The following is a 16,973-nucleotide window of genomic DNA, read 5'->3' as shown; positions in this document are numbered from 1 at the left end:
ATATTCTGTATAACCATATTTTCTACATCCCTAATCCTACCCAATACCTAAACTTAACAACTACCTCAATAACTAATAATGCGAAAGTTTCATTGAAATATTTTTTTAAATCAAATAATACAAGCTTAATACAGTGAGAATTCTCCAAAACATACCGCCTTACCAACTCCACTTACCATACTTACCAACTCCAAACTTTTGAATGGCATAGTTAATATGTGTGTTTATTCATTTAATGTGTATGTGTGTGTGATTGAGTGCATTTTTGGCCCCTCAAATTGATTTGCTTATGTGAACATTTCTCACACTGCACTCAAGAAAACATGCTGCAGGCAGATGACCGACCTCTCTCACCTGTCTGCACGTCGAGACGCATTCACCATGAGGTAATGCAACGCCCTCCGGTCAGCAGCTGATCTTGGGCCTGTGGAGCTCTTTCTGCAGCTCTGATAACTTTAAGCTTCCAGCCAAGGAGAAGAAGAAGGCTGATAGATCTCCCAGGCCGCTGGAGCTTGGACTCATTTGTCAGCCACATGTCAAAGGGAAGATGACATTTACAGCCCTGTGAAGTGACTGCCTCCAGCTCGCCGGGCAGCCCTGAAGTAATAAATGTTTACCTTAAAGGAAGAGTGCTGCCAAACCGACCTCTCTCCGACGACAGAAAGAGGGCCTTTCTGCTCTTGGGGTCCTTATTTCCACCACCCCTCACTCACGCTGTCAAAAAGAAACAGATTAATGACACAATTTGCCCGACAAATCATATTAGTGGAAGCTGACTCAATGGTGAAAAACTTTTGCGGTACCTTTTCAAGGAGCGATATCAGTTCAAATAAAATGTATTCCTGTCTGACATTTATAAAGGTGGGTGGTGAGAGGGAGAGAAATATAATGATCCTCAGAGACAGGAAGATGACCTGCTTTGAACGGCGCTGAAAAAATGTGCTGGAGAAAAAGGCGAGTCTTTTGATAGTGGCCTCCATCAGCAGCATCTTTGGCTGTTTATGGCGAGCTGATATATACAGAATGCACTCAAAAATTCTCATTGGAACAATGCTGGATACTCTAGACTGTATCCAATCAGCAAATCTTTTATAACAGGAAACAAAGCCGTCTTCTATGGACCACACATCATTGGAAAAGGAGCGCAAACAATGCTGCTTTTACTTCACTCTGCAACTCAATGAATAGACTTGAATATAAAATGTTCTTTTTTCCTCAGCCGCCGTATGAACAGAGGCACTTAAACAGGAGACAAATGTCTGTGGGAGCAATTTATAGGATTGTATTTTTTTTTCATATTCATCCTCATATAAAGCCTTCATGATTGCACGAAGTCCTTGAAGAATCCCTCCTGACAAATCTTTGAACGCTCAAATAACCCTAATATTTAAAGGGATAAAAAGAAGTGTCCGTTGAGATGCTTTAAAAAAGACTTTGAGTATGAGAATGGGGGGTCCTCGGAGGCCACTTTTCACGGACAGTACAGCAATCCGATTAGATTGGAATAGAGCCATACAGGACAGGCTGTGGAGGTGATTCAGTCGCTCCAGGGGGAGTATGTGTAGTCTCTTCTAATCATTGGTCTCGCACTCCACAGAAGACATGGAGATGTCGAACTAAAAGACTCGTGTGTGGAAGGTGTGTAGATCTGTCATGGACATAACACCCTATAATCCAGCCCTGGTGGTGAGCGAGGCATGTGGGCCGAAAAATGGAGAATCCTTCCTTCCTTTTCTGAGTTTGACTGCCATTTTTTATTTATAATTATTGCGTATTTTATTTGATTTGTTAAAATGAATTGTTTTAAAAATAATGTGAATTTACACAATTAATCATACCCTGACTGTGTATATAACAAATAATAAGGGATTTATTTATTTATAGTAAATTCTAAGAAAATAAATTAACTTTGAGGATTCAGCACTAAGATGCAATTTTATGCAAATTTTTGCTTACTTATGCAAGTGTATATGAATCTGGAGCATAACTGACTGAAAAGTTTTGATGGAATTGTTTCTTTATGTGTTTATAAGCATATTAGTTATCCGAATATAATAATAATAATAATAATAATAATAATAATAATCATCATAATTACTATTATTATTATTTTAGTTTAGCTAAGTGCTTTGGTTTGGATTGCATTGCACTTACCTCTTGTGCTTTCCTGCATGTGGTGATAATGTGTGACAATGTGCTTCCCTTCACAAAGCCCAGCAAGCAAAGCTCATTAAAAGCTTATGGAGCATGCCATCCAAAAATCAATGCTTCAACAGTATGTGTGGGCAAAATGACAGAGAGGCTAAACTGTGAGGTTACAATGACCCCTGCATAGAGTACTGGAGGGGGGCATTGCTTTGACATGGCCTACAGTAGAAAGACAATTGAAATTGCAAGAGCGCGAGAATAAAGAAGCACACCGAAAGATAGAGCAAGAGCTTGTGAAGGTCACAAAAAGGTAGAGAGAGACTCAGAACACATAGATCGGAGGGGAACAGAGAGAGAGAGAGAGAGAGAGAGAGAAGGAGGCCGCCCAGTGGCGGCATGTCAGAGGTGGGAGCAGTACTGTTATCTGCTGATCCCAGAACTTCCCGGAGGAGTGGTGGAGTCCACACGTCTCACGTAGTTTAATGTGCATAGGGACAACTCTGCCGGCTGACAGGAAAGCTCGATTAGCGTGCCACAAAGAGGCCGCCGAACAGGAACACTTCCCTCGGCCAGAGGGGGTGTGTCCGCAGCACACACACTCCAGGCCTCCTTCCTGCGGGGGTGACAAATGCACACACGGCAGTTCACCAAAGAGACAAAGCCAGGGACGCATACAAAGAGGTGTGAGAGGTCACACACGCACACATGCACACTTGTAATAAAATGCAGCAGGTTCAATAATGACAAGAGAATTTGTATGCAGTACACACTTGAAAATTACAGGTTCCAAAGGAGGATTTTTACAATGATGCCTTTGAAGAACCATTTTGGGTTCTTCAAACAACCTTTCAGTGATTACTTAAAAGATCCATTGTTTCTTAGTGTGAAGAACATTTTAATAATTTAAAGAACATTTTCCCACTATAAATAGCCTTTTGTGCAACTAAAAGGATCCAGTAATGCTAAAGGATCTTCATGAGACCATCATAATCAATAACGAACCCTTTATTTTGTTAGTATGGAGAACACTTTAAAAACCCTTTTCCAATATAAAGAACCTTTTGGGGTATGGAAAGTTCCTTCCATGTATGTTAAAGGGGATAGTTCACCCAAAAATGATTAATTACTCAGTCTCATTTTGTTCCAAACCCATAAGACCTTTGTTCATCGTAGGAACACAATTTAAGACTTTCTGACCCTCCATAAACAGCAAGGGTCCTACCACGATCAAGGCACAGAAAGGTAGTAAGGACATCATTAAAATATTCCATGTGACGTCAGCTGTTCAACTGTAATCTTATGAAGCTGTGAGAATAATTTTTGTGTGCAAAGAAAACTAAACTTTATTCAACAATTCTTCTGCTCCATGCCACCCTGGGGCACCATTTTGGAGAGTATCACAACACATGCAATTAATGAGAAATAAATAATATAATTTTCATTTTTGGGTGAACAATCCCTTTAAAGATTCTTCATGGAACCCCATATGCCAATAAAGAACTTTTATTTTTAAAAGTGAACATCCATTTATTTCATTTTGAAATGAACAACACAACTGTAGCAAAGTTAATTACAAAACCATAAGTGCAAAAAAACACCCAATGCATTGACATAATTTGCCTGTGAGAGTAATAAACCTTTGTGCCCCTTCTTTGGAGTCAGCATAATTTTATTATTATTAATTTTTTTTTTTTTTTTTTTTTTTTTTTTTTTACCCGAACCAACTAGTTTGGCTTTCCAAAACGTCTTTATAATTAATCCATAATGTCACATACTTCACCTCTAGGTGAGTCCATTGGCAGTCCTCCAGAGAGTGAAGTGAATATGTTTGGGCTAGCATCGGCCCTGCGCGTGCTGCTTAGGATCACACAATGGATCCCGGTTGGGGAAGTGGGCCTGGGCCAGATGGGGAGAGAAAGATAGCAAAGGCGGGATGGGAGTTGGAGACCCGGTAAGCGGGGATCTGGCAGCCCGTTAGGGGACTCTGTCCTGGAAGCCCATTGTTCAGCAAAGGAAAAACACAACAACAACAACAATATAAAAAGCAGTGACACTTCCCGAATCTTTTTATATGATCACGCAAAGAACAATCGGCCAGGCGGAGCGCGTTGTTACGGGGATATTGGAGGAAGCCTCCCCTCTGAGGCACTAAATGATCTTTTCACACCTCTTTCGAAAAATCGTGCAGGAAGAGGGGTGAAAACAATGCAATTTGCTGACTAAGAGGTGTGTTCTGGTCATTTGTGAGATTACAATGGCCTTCGGCCCAGTTCAGACACAAGCGATATTAAAGTGGAAAATGGGGAATCCCAGATTAATGCAATGTAGTCTTCCCGAAATGAAGATTGCTTTATTTTACTAGGGTATGGGATGTCATTTAAACATATGACCTTAAAAGGCATAGTCTTCGGTTTGTTTGGATGTCAGCCCGCACATCAGAAGACACTTGATCGTCCACATCCTCTGTTACAAATTTGTGGCGAGGAGATATTTAAGTCCTCGAGACCACACAAGTTGCATTAAAATACTATAGTTTCTCAGATAGGTCTTGAAATAAGATCATCCTCTTTAGATGACAGAGATTAGGGTTTGCGTGATTATGTGTTTGATGGAGAGAGAGGGTCTTTGTCTCTCTGTCTCTCCCTCACTTTTTCTCTTTCTTTTAACTGAGAATACTTATCCTGCTCGGTTGTAGAGTTCAGTAACCCTGAGGTCGAGCGCTTGGTATCCCTCCAAATCATGCTGTTAGCTGGAGTGTAAAATCCTCTCAGGGGAGGGATGTATGAAGAGACAAGTGTCCTGTGGTGTGATGTAGTAATATTTGGCCTCGGAGCTCTAGATGAGACGTGGCCATTTCCACCGTGCACCTCTTACGGCGGTCGGTTCCTTTCTCTGGTTCAGACATGAAACCGTGGGTTGATTAGAGTGTGACACTATCTGAACTAGTCGCCAGGGGAAAACACAATATTTATGAGGGATCTCTTGACTACAGTATGTTTGGGCTGATGTGATTGCTTGTGCTAATGCTTCGCCAGATGGAACAGGGTTAAACAGGCTCAAAGTGTAGCACTGTGGCAAAAAGGAAAGCATCGGTGAGAAAGAAGGGATAGTGAGGTGAAATTCAGCAAAGTGATACAGCTAAATCAGAATCCGAATAACAGAACACAAATAACAATGTGGCTAACTGCATACTTGATATCTATCTATCTATATATCTATCTATCTATCTATCTATCTATCTATCTATCTATCTATCTATCTATCTATCTATCTATCTGTCCGTCCGTCCGTCCATCCATCCATCCATCCATCCGATCTGTTTTTCAAAGCGATTTATCAAAGAATTTTGAAGGAAATAACATGTATCACAATTTTAACAAGATATTGCAGCACAACTGTTTTCCACATTGATAATAATAAGAAATGTGGTAACACTTTAGTTTAGGGACCAATTCTCACTATTAGCATGCAAATGATTAGCATATTGGTGATTTATTAGTAATTATAAAGCACATATTCTGAGTGACCATATTCTGTATCCCTGATCTTACCCAATAGCTACCTTACTAACTATATTTTTATATTACTAAATAGTAATTAGGAGTCAGAGCTGGGTAGTAACTGATTACATGTAATGTGGATTGCGTAGTCAGAGTCCAAAAGTTAAGTACATTTTTTACATTTTAAAATACTTATAATTACATATTCACACGCTAGCAATGATTCTCCATTTTTCATCTTTTAAAGGTTCTTTTCTAAAATAGTCTTCCACATCTGTGGACATTCGTCAAGTGGCTACACAGTATTTGATGTTTACAAAAATAATCTCAGGTTTAATAAGCATTTCAACATTGCATCAACTACTGATGAACACATTGATTTTTATTTGATTTAGGTTATTTATCCATGTATTTCTCTCTTTGAAATACTTATCTTTCAAACACATTAAAATGCACAAATTGATTTTTAATTTAGCATTTTTATTGTTTAATTACTTATTAGCTTTGCATTGATCTTATGAATTCCCTGCAGATCCTTCATAAACCATGGTTTGGGAAACCTTGATGTAATGTAATATTTAATCCACTTTATGTTGTTAATAACTTAATGGAATTAATGGAATATATTTTCTTACAGTTTGTATTTTTAATCAACATGGAAAAGTATTATACTATTCAAATCAATGTGATAAACAGGTTTGGTCAAAAGCAATCTACAATTAGACCGATCATATTACCGAACATGAAATGTGTAATATAATGGTTTATTTTACAAACTAAAATGTTTGTAATCAGTAACAGACAACTTTTTTTTTTTTAAGTAATCTACCCAGCTCTGTTATGGGTTCGCTGAGGCAAAAGTCTTAGTTAATAGTTAGTTAATTGAACGTTAAAATCAAGTGTGACCAAAAATGTTTCTTGAGCACCACATCAGGATTTTAGGCTGGAATGATGGCTGCTAGCTTTGCCACGGAAAGGAATACATTATGTTCACAATATTATTTCTTTATTTATAATCTCAATAATATTTCACAATAATACACCTTTTAACTGTATTTTTGCAAAAACATTATATCAGGCCTCGGTAAGAGAATAGTTTTTTTCAAAAACATTCAACAAATAAAATGTGTTTTGTCACATATTTGGACATTGCAGATGAGAATTGCTTGAATAATGCATAAGTAGCAGAGCAACTGGTTGTAGCACTTCCATTTCAGTTGAATTATTTAGCAAGAAAAAGATGCTGTATTGCTGCCTGGGCATGACCCTGACTGTCCCTTACATCATAACGCATTTAACTAACTGAAATCAGTCAGACGAGAGCTGGCAAGTATTTCTAGCCTGTTTGCATGTTCTCTTAAATCTTCTTTTGAAGTATGCCGACCCTTGTCCTGCTGTTGCCCTTGTTGATGAAGTGAACTGTTGAAGTTCACAGTCGTTGCCTCTTCATCAAAGGTATGGTAAACAAATATGCATCTGAGACTTGTAATATCTGCCGTTTGTGCAAATGCATTTAGTTTTCCCCTGGAGTGCAGTGAAAAATGCTTTGACACATTCTGGCAGGTCACTGTGATCTCTCTTTTTACCAGGCGAAACATGACGTAATGACTTGGCAGCACACTCTAATCCCTCTATTGGAGATCAGTTGGATTTCTCCCAGTCGGAAAGCACTATGTATGAAAGCTAGCGAAAGCCAAGCACAAAGCATGCGGCCCCAGCAGGTGAGGTGAGAAAGGTAGCGAACACAGTGGCAGGTGTCGTATGACACTCCGACAACAGTCTTCCGGAGCTCGCTGTCTCTCGTTCTCTTGTTCTCATCTCTCTCTCAGGTTCACGGGGTGATCTGTGTTTTTACATGGGGAAAGAAAGAGAGAGCTTTTTTTGTTGTGTGGGTGAACTTTGGGATTTGGCTCAGGCAGAGTTCAGCCGGGTGTTAGGTCAAGCCGCTTTCACTGCGCCTCGGTTTTGAAAGGCAGGTTCATATAACGCCAACTCATGACTGGGTTGCGGAAATGCTAGATTAATGAAGTCGATTGTGGAGGACCCTTTGGCCTTGCGAAGCTGGTGGCCCTCTGAAATCTCAATGAGCCTACTGACACCCAAAACAAGACCCTTTTTTTGTGTGTGTGGGCATGGTGGGGAGCAGAGTCATTCAGAGATTGATTCAGAACATTTTTATGTTACGCGCAGCTAAGGGAAAAATGAAGCGAGCCGATGAATAGAGATATTTTTTCATGCGATAAAAAGTCACTGAACTGAATCTAACCCTCGAAACCCCGGCTGTCTGAAGGACGTTATCTGCTTCCTTTGATTCGAGAGGTTTTCAGTCCTGCCTGTTAGCAGCACTTTGTAACAAACAGCATTATTTGCTCAGCTCCTGCCAGTGCTGTTTGAAATGGGATGAATAACCTGCGTGTACTCTCTCATCCAGGATGCGTCCCTCCTAGGAACTCCGGCTAATCCTGTGGAAGGGATTTTGGAGCTGTTTTCTCAATGCCTGCCATTACAGTACACTGACACTAAAAACATAAAACAAAGGCTCAAGAAAAAAAAGCAGCATGGCAATTTTGGGGAGTAGCAAATGGCGGAGCTATTAGTTTAACAGCATTCCCCAGTAGTAAACTGTTAGCTTCACTAGTTTTTAAATGGTTTTCAGTTGCAAAGCTGTTAGTTCTACTACATTCCTCTGTATTGAGTCATAGCGCTATGTTTTACATTTTTCTTTAATTTGTTTTATTTCTCCTGATATTTGTGCAATCATGTTGCATTTATATTTTTCCTAATGTATGCTTAGGAATCAGAACAAGCAATGCTGTATTGTTAAATTAATTGCTCTTTTGAATCAGCTCTCCTGAATAAATCCGTTTGTTAGATTGTGTTGTATAGATGTTTTTCTTTTAACAGTATACACCATTTTTTTCTTTTCTTTTTTTCTCTCTTTTTTTATTTGTTTACAGTAAATCTTTGGAATGCCCCCCATTTGGGTAGCTAAGTAAGTGTGAGATTTTTTTTAGATGTGATTTTCTTATTAACAAATATTATATCAGACATGGCTGATAATTATTTTTTTTTTTTTATATGTGACCCTGGACCACAAAACCATTCATAAGGGGCAGTTTTTCTAAATTGAGATTTATATATCATCTAATAGCTGAATAAGCTTTCATTTATGGATTGTATGGCTTGTTATGATACAACTATTTGAAAATCTGGAATTTGAGGGTGCAAAAAATAAAAATCGGCAAAAGTTCTCTATTCAAAGTTCTTAGCAATGCATATTACTAATCAAAAGTTAAGTTTTTATATATTTACAGTAAAAAATTTACAAAATATTTCCATGGAACATGATATTTACTTAATGTCCTTATGTTTTTTGGTAAATCAATAATTATGACCCATACAATGTAATTTTGGCTATCGCAACAAATATACTCCAGTGACTTTGTGGACTTCTTAAACTCGCAATTCTAAGTTTAAAAAATGTGTGAGTTGTATAGCTATGGTTACAATTAACACAAATGAACTGTGTAGTTTATCTTTGTGAAGTGGACTAGATTGTAAAAAAAAAAAAAAAAATCATGTACCATTATTACAATCTTTAAATGGCAAATGTATCATTGCTTGTTATTAATAGTAAAACATTATACACTTACCTGTCAAAAGGAAATACAGATTTGATCTTTTGGATTATGATGTACTGTGTTTCGGTTAATTTAACACTTGTACTAGGACTTGCACTTGCTTGTACAGACACTGTGAAATAAAGCTCAGTTCTGAGTCCAGATTGGATCGATCGCGTTTAGGCCAAAATGAGTGCATATGCTTTCCTGGCTGCTTGCTTAGTTCTATAAATGTAGATTTGTCAAGCTATAAGGAAGCTTATTATTTGTATTAACTTGATTTCATTATTTGTGACATGAAAATGCACCCCAATGCATCCATTAAAGACCCACACAGGTACACACATGCTGGTGCGAGGCACACGCACCAAGAAGGCAGGGCATGATAACAGCTGTCTTTTATTCTGTGCCGAACAGGATCTAACACCACAGGAGTGAATCTGGGTCAGAATACTTGGGATGCATGAATATCAAATGGAGTTCTGAAACTGGTGAATTAATATGTCTTTCACTGGTGACATTTTCTGCTGGCATATGGCAGCAAGCTCATGGGAGACCAGGCCCTTTTTGATGAATATTTTTGAGTCCAAAACTAAAGGACGGTTCTGGGCATATGTCGCCGTCTGTTTTTGCCTTGTGAAATGATAATGCAGCAGTCGCGCTTCATCTGGATGGAGCGACGCTAAGGAGAAGCTCCAACCAGTCATTAACCCTTTAGAGGGAGCTGTAGAGACTTTTGACTGTCTCTCTGTGTGTGTCTCTGTCTTGATTTATTTGAATTTTTATGTATATTTATTTAAATATATATATATATATATATATATATATATATATATATATATATATATATATATTAAATCTCTCATGTAAATTGCTAGTCTTGCATTGTCAGACCTTTACTAAACAACATCAGGTCTGTTCCACAAGAACTGCCCACTTCAGGGAGAAACTTGCTGACATATAAAGACACCAACTAGGAACTGTTTTGTTTTTGTGTGTCTTGAAAGGGCCAGTTTATGTAAAATGAACTACAGTTCTAAAATTTGGGTTCAGAGATTATTACTACCAGAGAATCCTGAAATAAAATGTTTAATGGTTTCCACAAAAAATAAAATAAATAAATAAATAAAATAAAAATAAATAAATAATTAAAAATTAAGCAGCATAGCCCTTTGAATAAGAAATTTTATTTGATCACCAAATCTGCATATTAAAATCTGAATGACATGTGACAGTGAAGACTATAAGAAGTAACGGCTATTAAAAAAAAAAAAAGAAAATAAAAAACAGCTTTGGCATCACAGGTATAATTGTTATTTTAAATTGTAATAATATTTCACAGTATTAATGTTTTTACTATATTTTTGATCAAATAAAAGCAGCCTAGTTAGAATTTTAATTGATTAGGCCACGCCCCAAAGGAAGTTGAAATGTAATTTGAGATTGGTCTCACTCTGAAGCCTATAAAACCTCTTTAAACGTCTTTTAAATTGTATTTCTTTTAAATAATTAATTAATTGTATTTATTTTTATAGTTGTCCTCTTTTAACTTTGTCTTGACTAACAATCCTATTTAGATTAAATTAATTATTGTTAAAATTCTGGATAAATTTAATTATGCTTCTTTAAATTCAAATTTGAATTGCAATTCAACATTGTGTTTGCTGCGTCAATTCAAACTGAATAGGGATTTCGCAGTTTAATTCTGAATAATCCGCAAAACTCTCGTTTAGACAAATTGAAATTTTTAATTTAAAATGTCTACAAAATGTTCTAGTTTTTAATTGTTTGTTTGTGAATCCAGTGGTCATTAAATCCTGAAAAACACTAATTCTATTTTTTTTTTCTTGACTGACTGTTAAAAAAAAAGAATGCATGCCCTCACTGATGGAAGATCACAAAGATGTGTCTTCCTGTTTTGCAAGCAATATACAACTGCAAATTGACAGTTGTGGAACTGTTTGAGCCCAAAACTAATAGTCAAGTTGATGACCACGAATCCCATGGTACTTTGCAGTCAGGTACACTGCATGGCTGATACCGGACATGTCGAGCGTCATCTAAAATAATGCAATTTGTTTTTAAGACTTGGATCGAAGAGGTCGGGGCAAACTCTCCAGCGTCTTTAGCTGAGGTGGACTGATATTGTGATAGACAGCAGAACAGTGTGGTATTCAGCAATCTCTGCATGAGAATGGAAATTAAAAAAGGATAAAGTCAGAAATTAATTATCCATCTGAAGCCAATGTAGTGGAAAATGTAATTTATAGAACAATTATGGAAACAACGTGCTTAAATGGAGTATATAACACATACACATGCATATTAAGTCAATATATTAGCACTCATCACATTTTTCAGCAATTGAATGTAGTAGCACTTCAGCTGCTTGTACCATTTTCAATTAAATCAGAATTCATAAAGCCATGTTTTTACAACAGGTGGAGGTCTCTGACATTCCAAATTGTTAGTGGTTTTCAGTTGTTTCAATGACTCAACCTTGAATTTCCATGAGATGAACATGGCCATTTTTAAAGTCTTGACAAGTTTGTGCATCTTTGTGCACAAGTGTCTATGTCTGCCGAAGACGGTGGAGTAAAGCTCCCAGAGAACACACACTTACACACTAACACACACAGCTATTCTCTTTCTGGTCCAGCCCCCCTCCACTGCTCTCAGAAGCCCTACAGGACACAGAAGCGCTTTATACCCGAATCAAGTCACCCTTCTCCCTGTTCTCGCTCCATTGGGAACACTTCTCTCTTAGCACTCTCATTGGCATACTAAAGAACCCTGATATTTTCGTCTGACATATTAAAGAAGGAATTAAGCAGAGCTATTGAGGTGCTTATATCCTAAGCATTTTACTTTTTCATGGCTCTTATTTGAAAGCCAGCCAAGTAGATGAGTAGAAAAGATGGGGAGGGAAGTGAACAGAGAGGGAGCTTATTTACAGCACTGTGGCCAGTGTCTCTGAGGGACAGGCCCGAACAATACGCTGACTGTTAGCCGAGGCCCTGTGATACTGTAGTGCACCGAGAAATAAGTGTCCTTTCTGTGCTTGTTTTTTTTCTCTCTCTCCCAAGAAAGCTGTTACAATGAAACCAAGTCTAAAGCAGCAATTTGTAAGTCAAGAGCCTGGCAAAGTGGATTGTAATGGGGGGAGGAGAGAGGCTGAAGGAGATTGGCTCCTGGAGCTTCCACCACTTGTTCTAGAGGCTTTGTTCAACAGTTGAGGAAACTCTGCCCGGTGTTGTGCCCTGCTGTCCTTCCACTAGTGTTCTCCTTGTTACCTTGCTGGATAGTTCTCACTTTATCAGACAATTAAATGTTAAAGGTCCACATTATATGTACTTGGTCCTATTAGTTAATGTTGGCTCAAGGAATAGTTCATCCAAAATGGAAATTTGTTTAAGATCTACTCAACCTCAGGCAATCCAACATGTAGATTAGTTTGTTTCTTCAGATGAAGAGATTTGCTCACATATGGATCCTTTGCAGTGAATGGGAGCCGTCAGAATGAGAGTCCAAACAGCTGATAAAAGTGTCTCAGTGATAGACAAATAATCATCATGACTCCAGTCCTTCAGTTAATGTCTTGCTAAGTGAAAAGCTGCAAGTTTGTAAGAAACAAATCCATCATTAAGGTGTTTTAACTTAAAACCATCACTTGTGGTCATAATTCACTATAACGCTTCCTCCAGTGAAAGAATCCATCCCTTTGTTGTACTCTGAGATCAAAATATTTGTTTAGACGTGTTTTTGCTAACCATGCTTGATTTGAGCATATTTCTCACCTGATTCAGAAGTGACAGCTTTTTCACTAGAGAGGGTGGTATTATGGAAAGCCTCGATGACTTTTCACTTTGCAAGAAGTGTTCTACAGAAGAAAGAAAAGTCATTGCAAACAAGCCTTACTTTTATCTAAATTAGGACTATTATAGATTAGTATTATTATTCACAAAAGTCAGCAATTATTTATAGCAATTAGCGTTGCACTATTACAGCTGTGCACATGTACTAGTGATCATTTCAGCAGTAATTCATTAAATAATGGAGCCTTATAGGTTGTTGAGTGTACTTTTAGCTTTTTTTTACAGAGAGGATTCAGGTGGGTGGTTAAATAGTTATATAAATTGATAAAATTGATAAAAAAATGTAGAATTCAGTAAAATAAATGGTATTCATATATTTTATTCCCTCTCATTTGTCAGTTTTAGGGGGGTAGGCCTCAGTGCCCTTCACACATCTTCCCTTTATATGTCAGAAGAATGAAGATGAGATCAATTTAAAAGTTAGGAGAAACAAAACTAAACGCAAAAGTTAATTTATTTATTGACCGATTAAATTATTTGTTTGTTTGATTATTCATTTATTTATTTTACATTTGTTACAAATTCAGTAATTTAAGAACAAATGAGTTCATTGACTGTTTTTTATTTATTATTTATTATTATTTTATTAATTCTATATGGTAGATTCTTAATACTTTCAGAATGTGTTGTGTTTATGAGATGGCCTGGCCTGGATGAGTATTATGGCATTTTTCCACATGGTATGGTTCGGTACGGTTCAATTTTTTTTGGGGGGGGGGTTCCATTGGGTACTGTACCTGGTACTTTTAGTACGCTTTTGGTTGAGGTTACAAGTGAACCGTACCGTTACCAAAACGTGATGTGTAAACTCTGCTGATCACGGATTGGCTGGAGAGAAACGTCACTACCTTCATCACCGAACTTGCGACACAAACACAAAAGAATTGCTAGATTTAAATCAGCACAGCCAGTGAAGCATCAAAAGCAACTGTTTTGAACAAGCGCATCTTTTTTAACAACCCAAAAGTGTCTTGTTTCGTTGTCTGCTGAGGAAGTACAGACGTTCCTCTCTTTGATAGCAGAGAAGTGGATCCAGCGAAAGCTTGATGGGGCAACGTGGAATGAAAAAGTTTTTCACAAAAAAAGTAGAGACGGCGCAACAATAACGACATGTGAAAAATCGCGCACAATCTAAAATGGTACTAAACTGCAGTGGAAATGCAAACTGAGCCAAGTCGAACCGTGCCATACTGTACTGAGCCGTACCGAGCCAGGTCATACCACCCAGTGGAAAAGCGCCATAGACTTCTGGCTTTACAATTTTGCACTGGATACACTATTTATTTGGCAGGCAAAATTTTCTCTATTGATGGCCATTATAAATATAATTTTGAATAAATTCGGAATGGCATTGTTTTATAGTGCATTTTTTATTATTATTATTTTATTTATTTTTTTCCTTCACTTTGAATGGATGAACAATGTCTAATTGCCATAACATGAGGATTTGTTTCTATTTGAAGCGTTTATGTTCCAAAGCAGGCCATACTGGTGCATAAGCTGCGTAGACTCCCAGGAGCAACGTGATAAATCCAGTGGACTTTTCAACAGCCGGGGAACATTACAGCATTAAAGAGATGGCTTGCCCAGCTCTTTAGGCGGCCATTTATGACAGAGTCCCCAACCACAATTATGGGAGCCTTGGGCTGCTACCGGAAACAAACCCACTGACACGTTGACAAAAATCCCTGCCCCGTGTTTATATGGCGTTTTGCAAAGAAATCGGAAAAGGTAATCATGTATGGAGGCTGGGGTTAAGAAGCAATGTAACAGTCTATTAACTTTAATATAGATATGTGGAATAAGCATATGCAGAGGCCCATTAGCATAAATCTTGGTTACACACGAGCGGCCCGCCACAGCGCGGCACGGGCACACTTTCTCTCAGTGGAGAGGTCTAATGACAAACACTCGGATGAAGTGAGGCAGCTCACCGACTCCTCACTTGAGCTCTCAATTAGAGGCCCCACTGTTTAGCTCGCCCTACCATGCATACCACTCGCTCCCTCTCAGAGCCACTTCTGAGCTGCAAGGAACAAATAGGAGAGTGACAAACATTGTAATAATGTTTAATAATTTGTGCTGTTAATGCTAAGGTTGACAAGTTGTTAGAGATGTTTAGTACAGTACAAGAAAACCTAATAAAATGTGATGAATAGGGAAAGACTTTCCAAGATTACTCTTTAACACTTCACAGTGAAGTTCATTACATTACATTTATTCATTTAGCAGACGCTTTTATCCAAAGCGACTTACAGATGAGGACAGTGGAAGCAATCAAAAACAACAAAAAGAGCAATGATATATAAGTGCTATAACAAGTCTCAGTTAGGTTAAATTAATTTAGTTAAAGTTAGTTAGTTAAATTCCTTAACATTAGTTATAGAATACAATTTTTAAACAATACTTAAAAGTTTATCCCCTTTTTTTTACATTTTCAAGAGTTGCATAAAATTATTAAGTAACAACAATAATTAAAAGCACAACAATGTGTCAGGGGTCTCTTGGCGAAGGAGGTCGAAGGAGTATGACAGAGGTGGGTATTCAGATGAACAGAGTGGGTGTTTTAATAAATCCAGGAGAGAGAACCAGGAGAAAACCTCTTAACGAGGGAGACAGGACAAACAAACTGAGGAAAAGCAGGGCTATTTATAAAAAAAACAAACGATGGACTAATAAGATAAATGAACACAGGTGGAAACTAATTAGCTAATCACGCAACAAAGGAAATGCAGAACAAACATGACATAACTGTTACACTGAGGCGGGGTTTGGGGGAGGTGGGTTGGTCGGGATCAGGGAGCTCCAGGAGCCATGGCAGAGCAGGCAGTTCTGGTTGCCATGGCGGATCCTCTGGTACATGGCCCCACTCCCCCAAAAAACTTTCTTGGGGAAAACTAGGAATCCTGGGGGAATGCTTGGAGGAGCAGTCTCTGGAGGGCACTTACGAGGAGCTGGCTCTGGAGGGCACTTAGAATGAGTGGACACTGGAGGATGCTTTGGTGGTGCAAGGCTGGTTAACTTTGGGGAATTAGGAGATGAAGGAGGGCTGGATGGGACCAGCGGAGATGAAGGTGAAATATCTGGAGATGATTCTGGGGTGAGGACAGGAGCCGAGAACTTCGGAGGCACGGCCATGTTTAGGAGCGCCAACTGGCGGGCCTGAATCATCAGTGGCCCCAGGTGGTTCTGGATCGGGGCTGGACGGTCTCCAGACACTGGAGGATCCATTCCCTCCAGCAAAGTCCATTGGTGTCTGAGAGGTCCATGGGGCGATAGTAATTAACCCAAATTCAGAACAGCGAGTTGAGTGTGGCATTGTCCAAAGCCATCGCCACAGCGAGCCCGCATACTCAAAGGGAAGATCTCTGCGGGCTAAGGCGGCGAAATAAGCAGCGATTTTCATGATCGCAGTGGGGAAGAACAGGAAAACAAAAGACTTAAAAAAACTGAAAACAAAAATGGGTAGAAAAGGCGTGTCTTACTTTTTATTTTCTTCAGTCAGAGATTGCCTGGCAAAGGTGCTCGAAGGTGTACAACGGAGTCGGATAGTCAAATGAACTTTGTCTTTAATAAATCCATGATCGAGAAACAGGATAAAACAACCTCTTAACACGAAGGAGACCGGACAAACAAACTGAGGAAAGGCATGGCTATTTATACAAAACCAAATGAAGGACTAATAAGATAATAAATGAACACAGGTGGAAACTAATTCACTAATCAAGCAACAAAGAAAAACTGGGACAAGGCAGGGAGAACGGAAACACAGAACATACATGTGACAATGATAATAGTAATATTGACCATATTAATTAAAAAAAATAGTG

The 16,973-nt window shown here is 38.4% G+C and overlaps 1 protein-coding gene across 1 annotated transcript; it reads right to left on the bottom strand.

Moving 5' to 3' along the window:
* Positions 1 to 15,573: 15,573 nt before the first annotated feature.
* Positions 15,574 to 16,763, bottom strand: LOC127976959 (uncharacterized). The gene is made up of 2 exons (XM_052581552.1): positions 16,629 to 16,763; positions 15,574 to 16,518 (listed from the first exon to the last, which is right to left on the bottom strand). The coding sequence occupies exon 2, from the start codon at positions 16,372 to 16,374 to the stop codon at positions 15,898 to 15,900; it is 477 nt and encodes a 158-aa protein (XP_052437512.1). The 5' UTR covers positions 16,375 to 16,518; positions 16,629 to 16,763; the 3' UTR covers positions 15,574 to 15,897.
* Positions 16,764 to 16,973: the final 210 nt, after the last annotated feature.

Source organism: Carassius gibelio, chromosome B18, assembly GCF_023724105.1.
Source record: "Carassius gibelio isolate Cgi1373 ecotype wild population from Czech Republic chromosome B18, carGib1.2-hapl.c, whole genome shotgun sequence".
NCBI classification, from domain to species: domain Eukaryota; kingdom Metazoa; phylum Chordata; class Actinopteri; order Cypriniformes; family Cyprinidae; genus Carassius; species Carassius gibelio.
This window is presented reverse-complemented; position numbering and strand designations above follow the sequence as displayed.

Bases quoted from the DNA above. Each gene is read 5' to 3' on its own strand.
- LOC127976959 (XM_052581552.1), bottom strand. From the start codon at position 16,374: ATGGATCCTCCAGTGTCTGGAGACCGTCCAGCCCCGATCCAGAACCAC.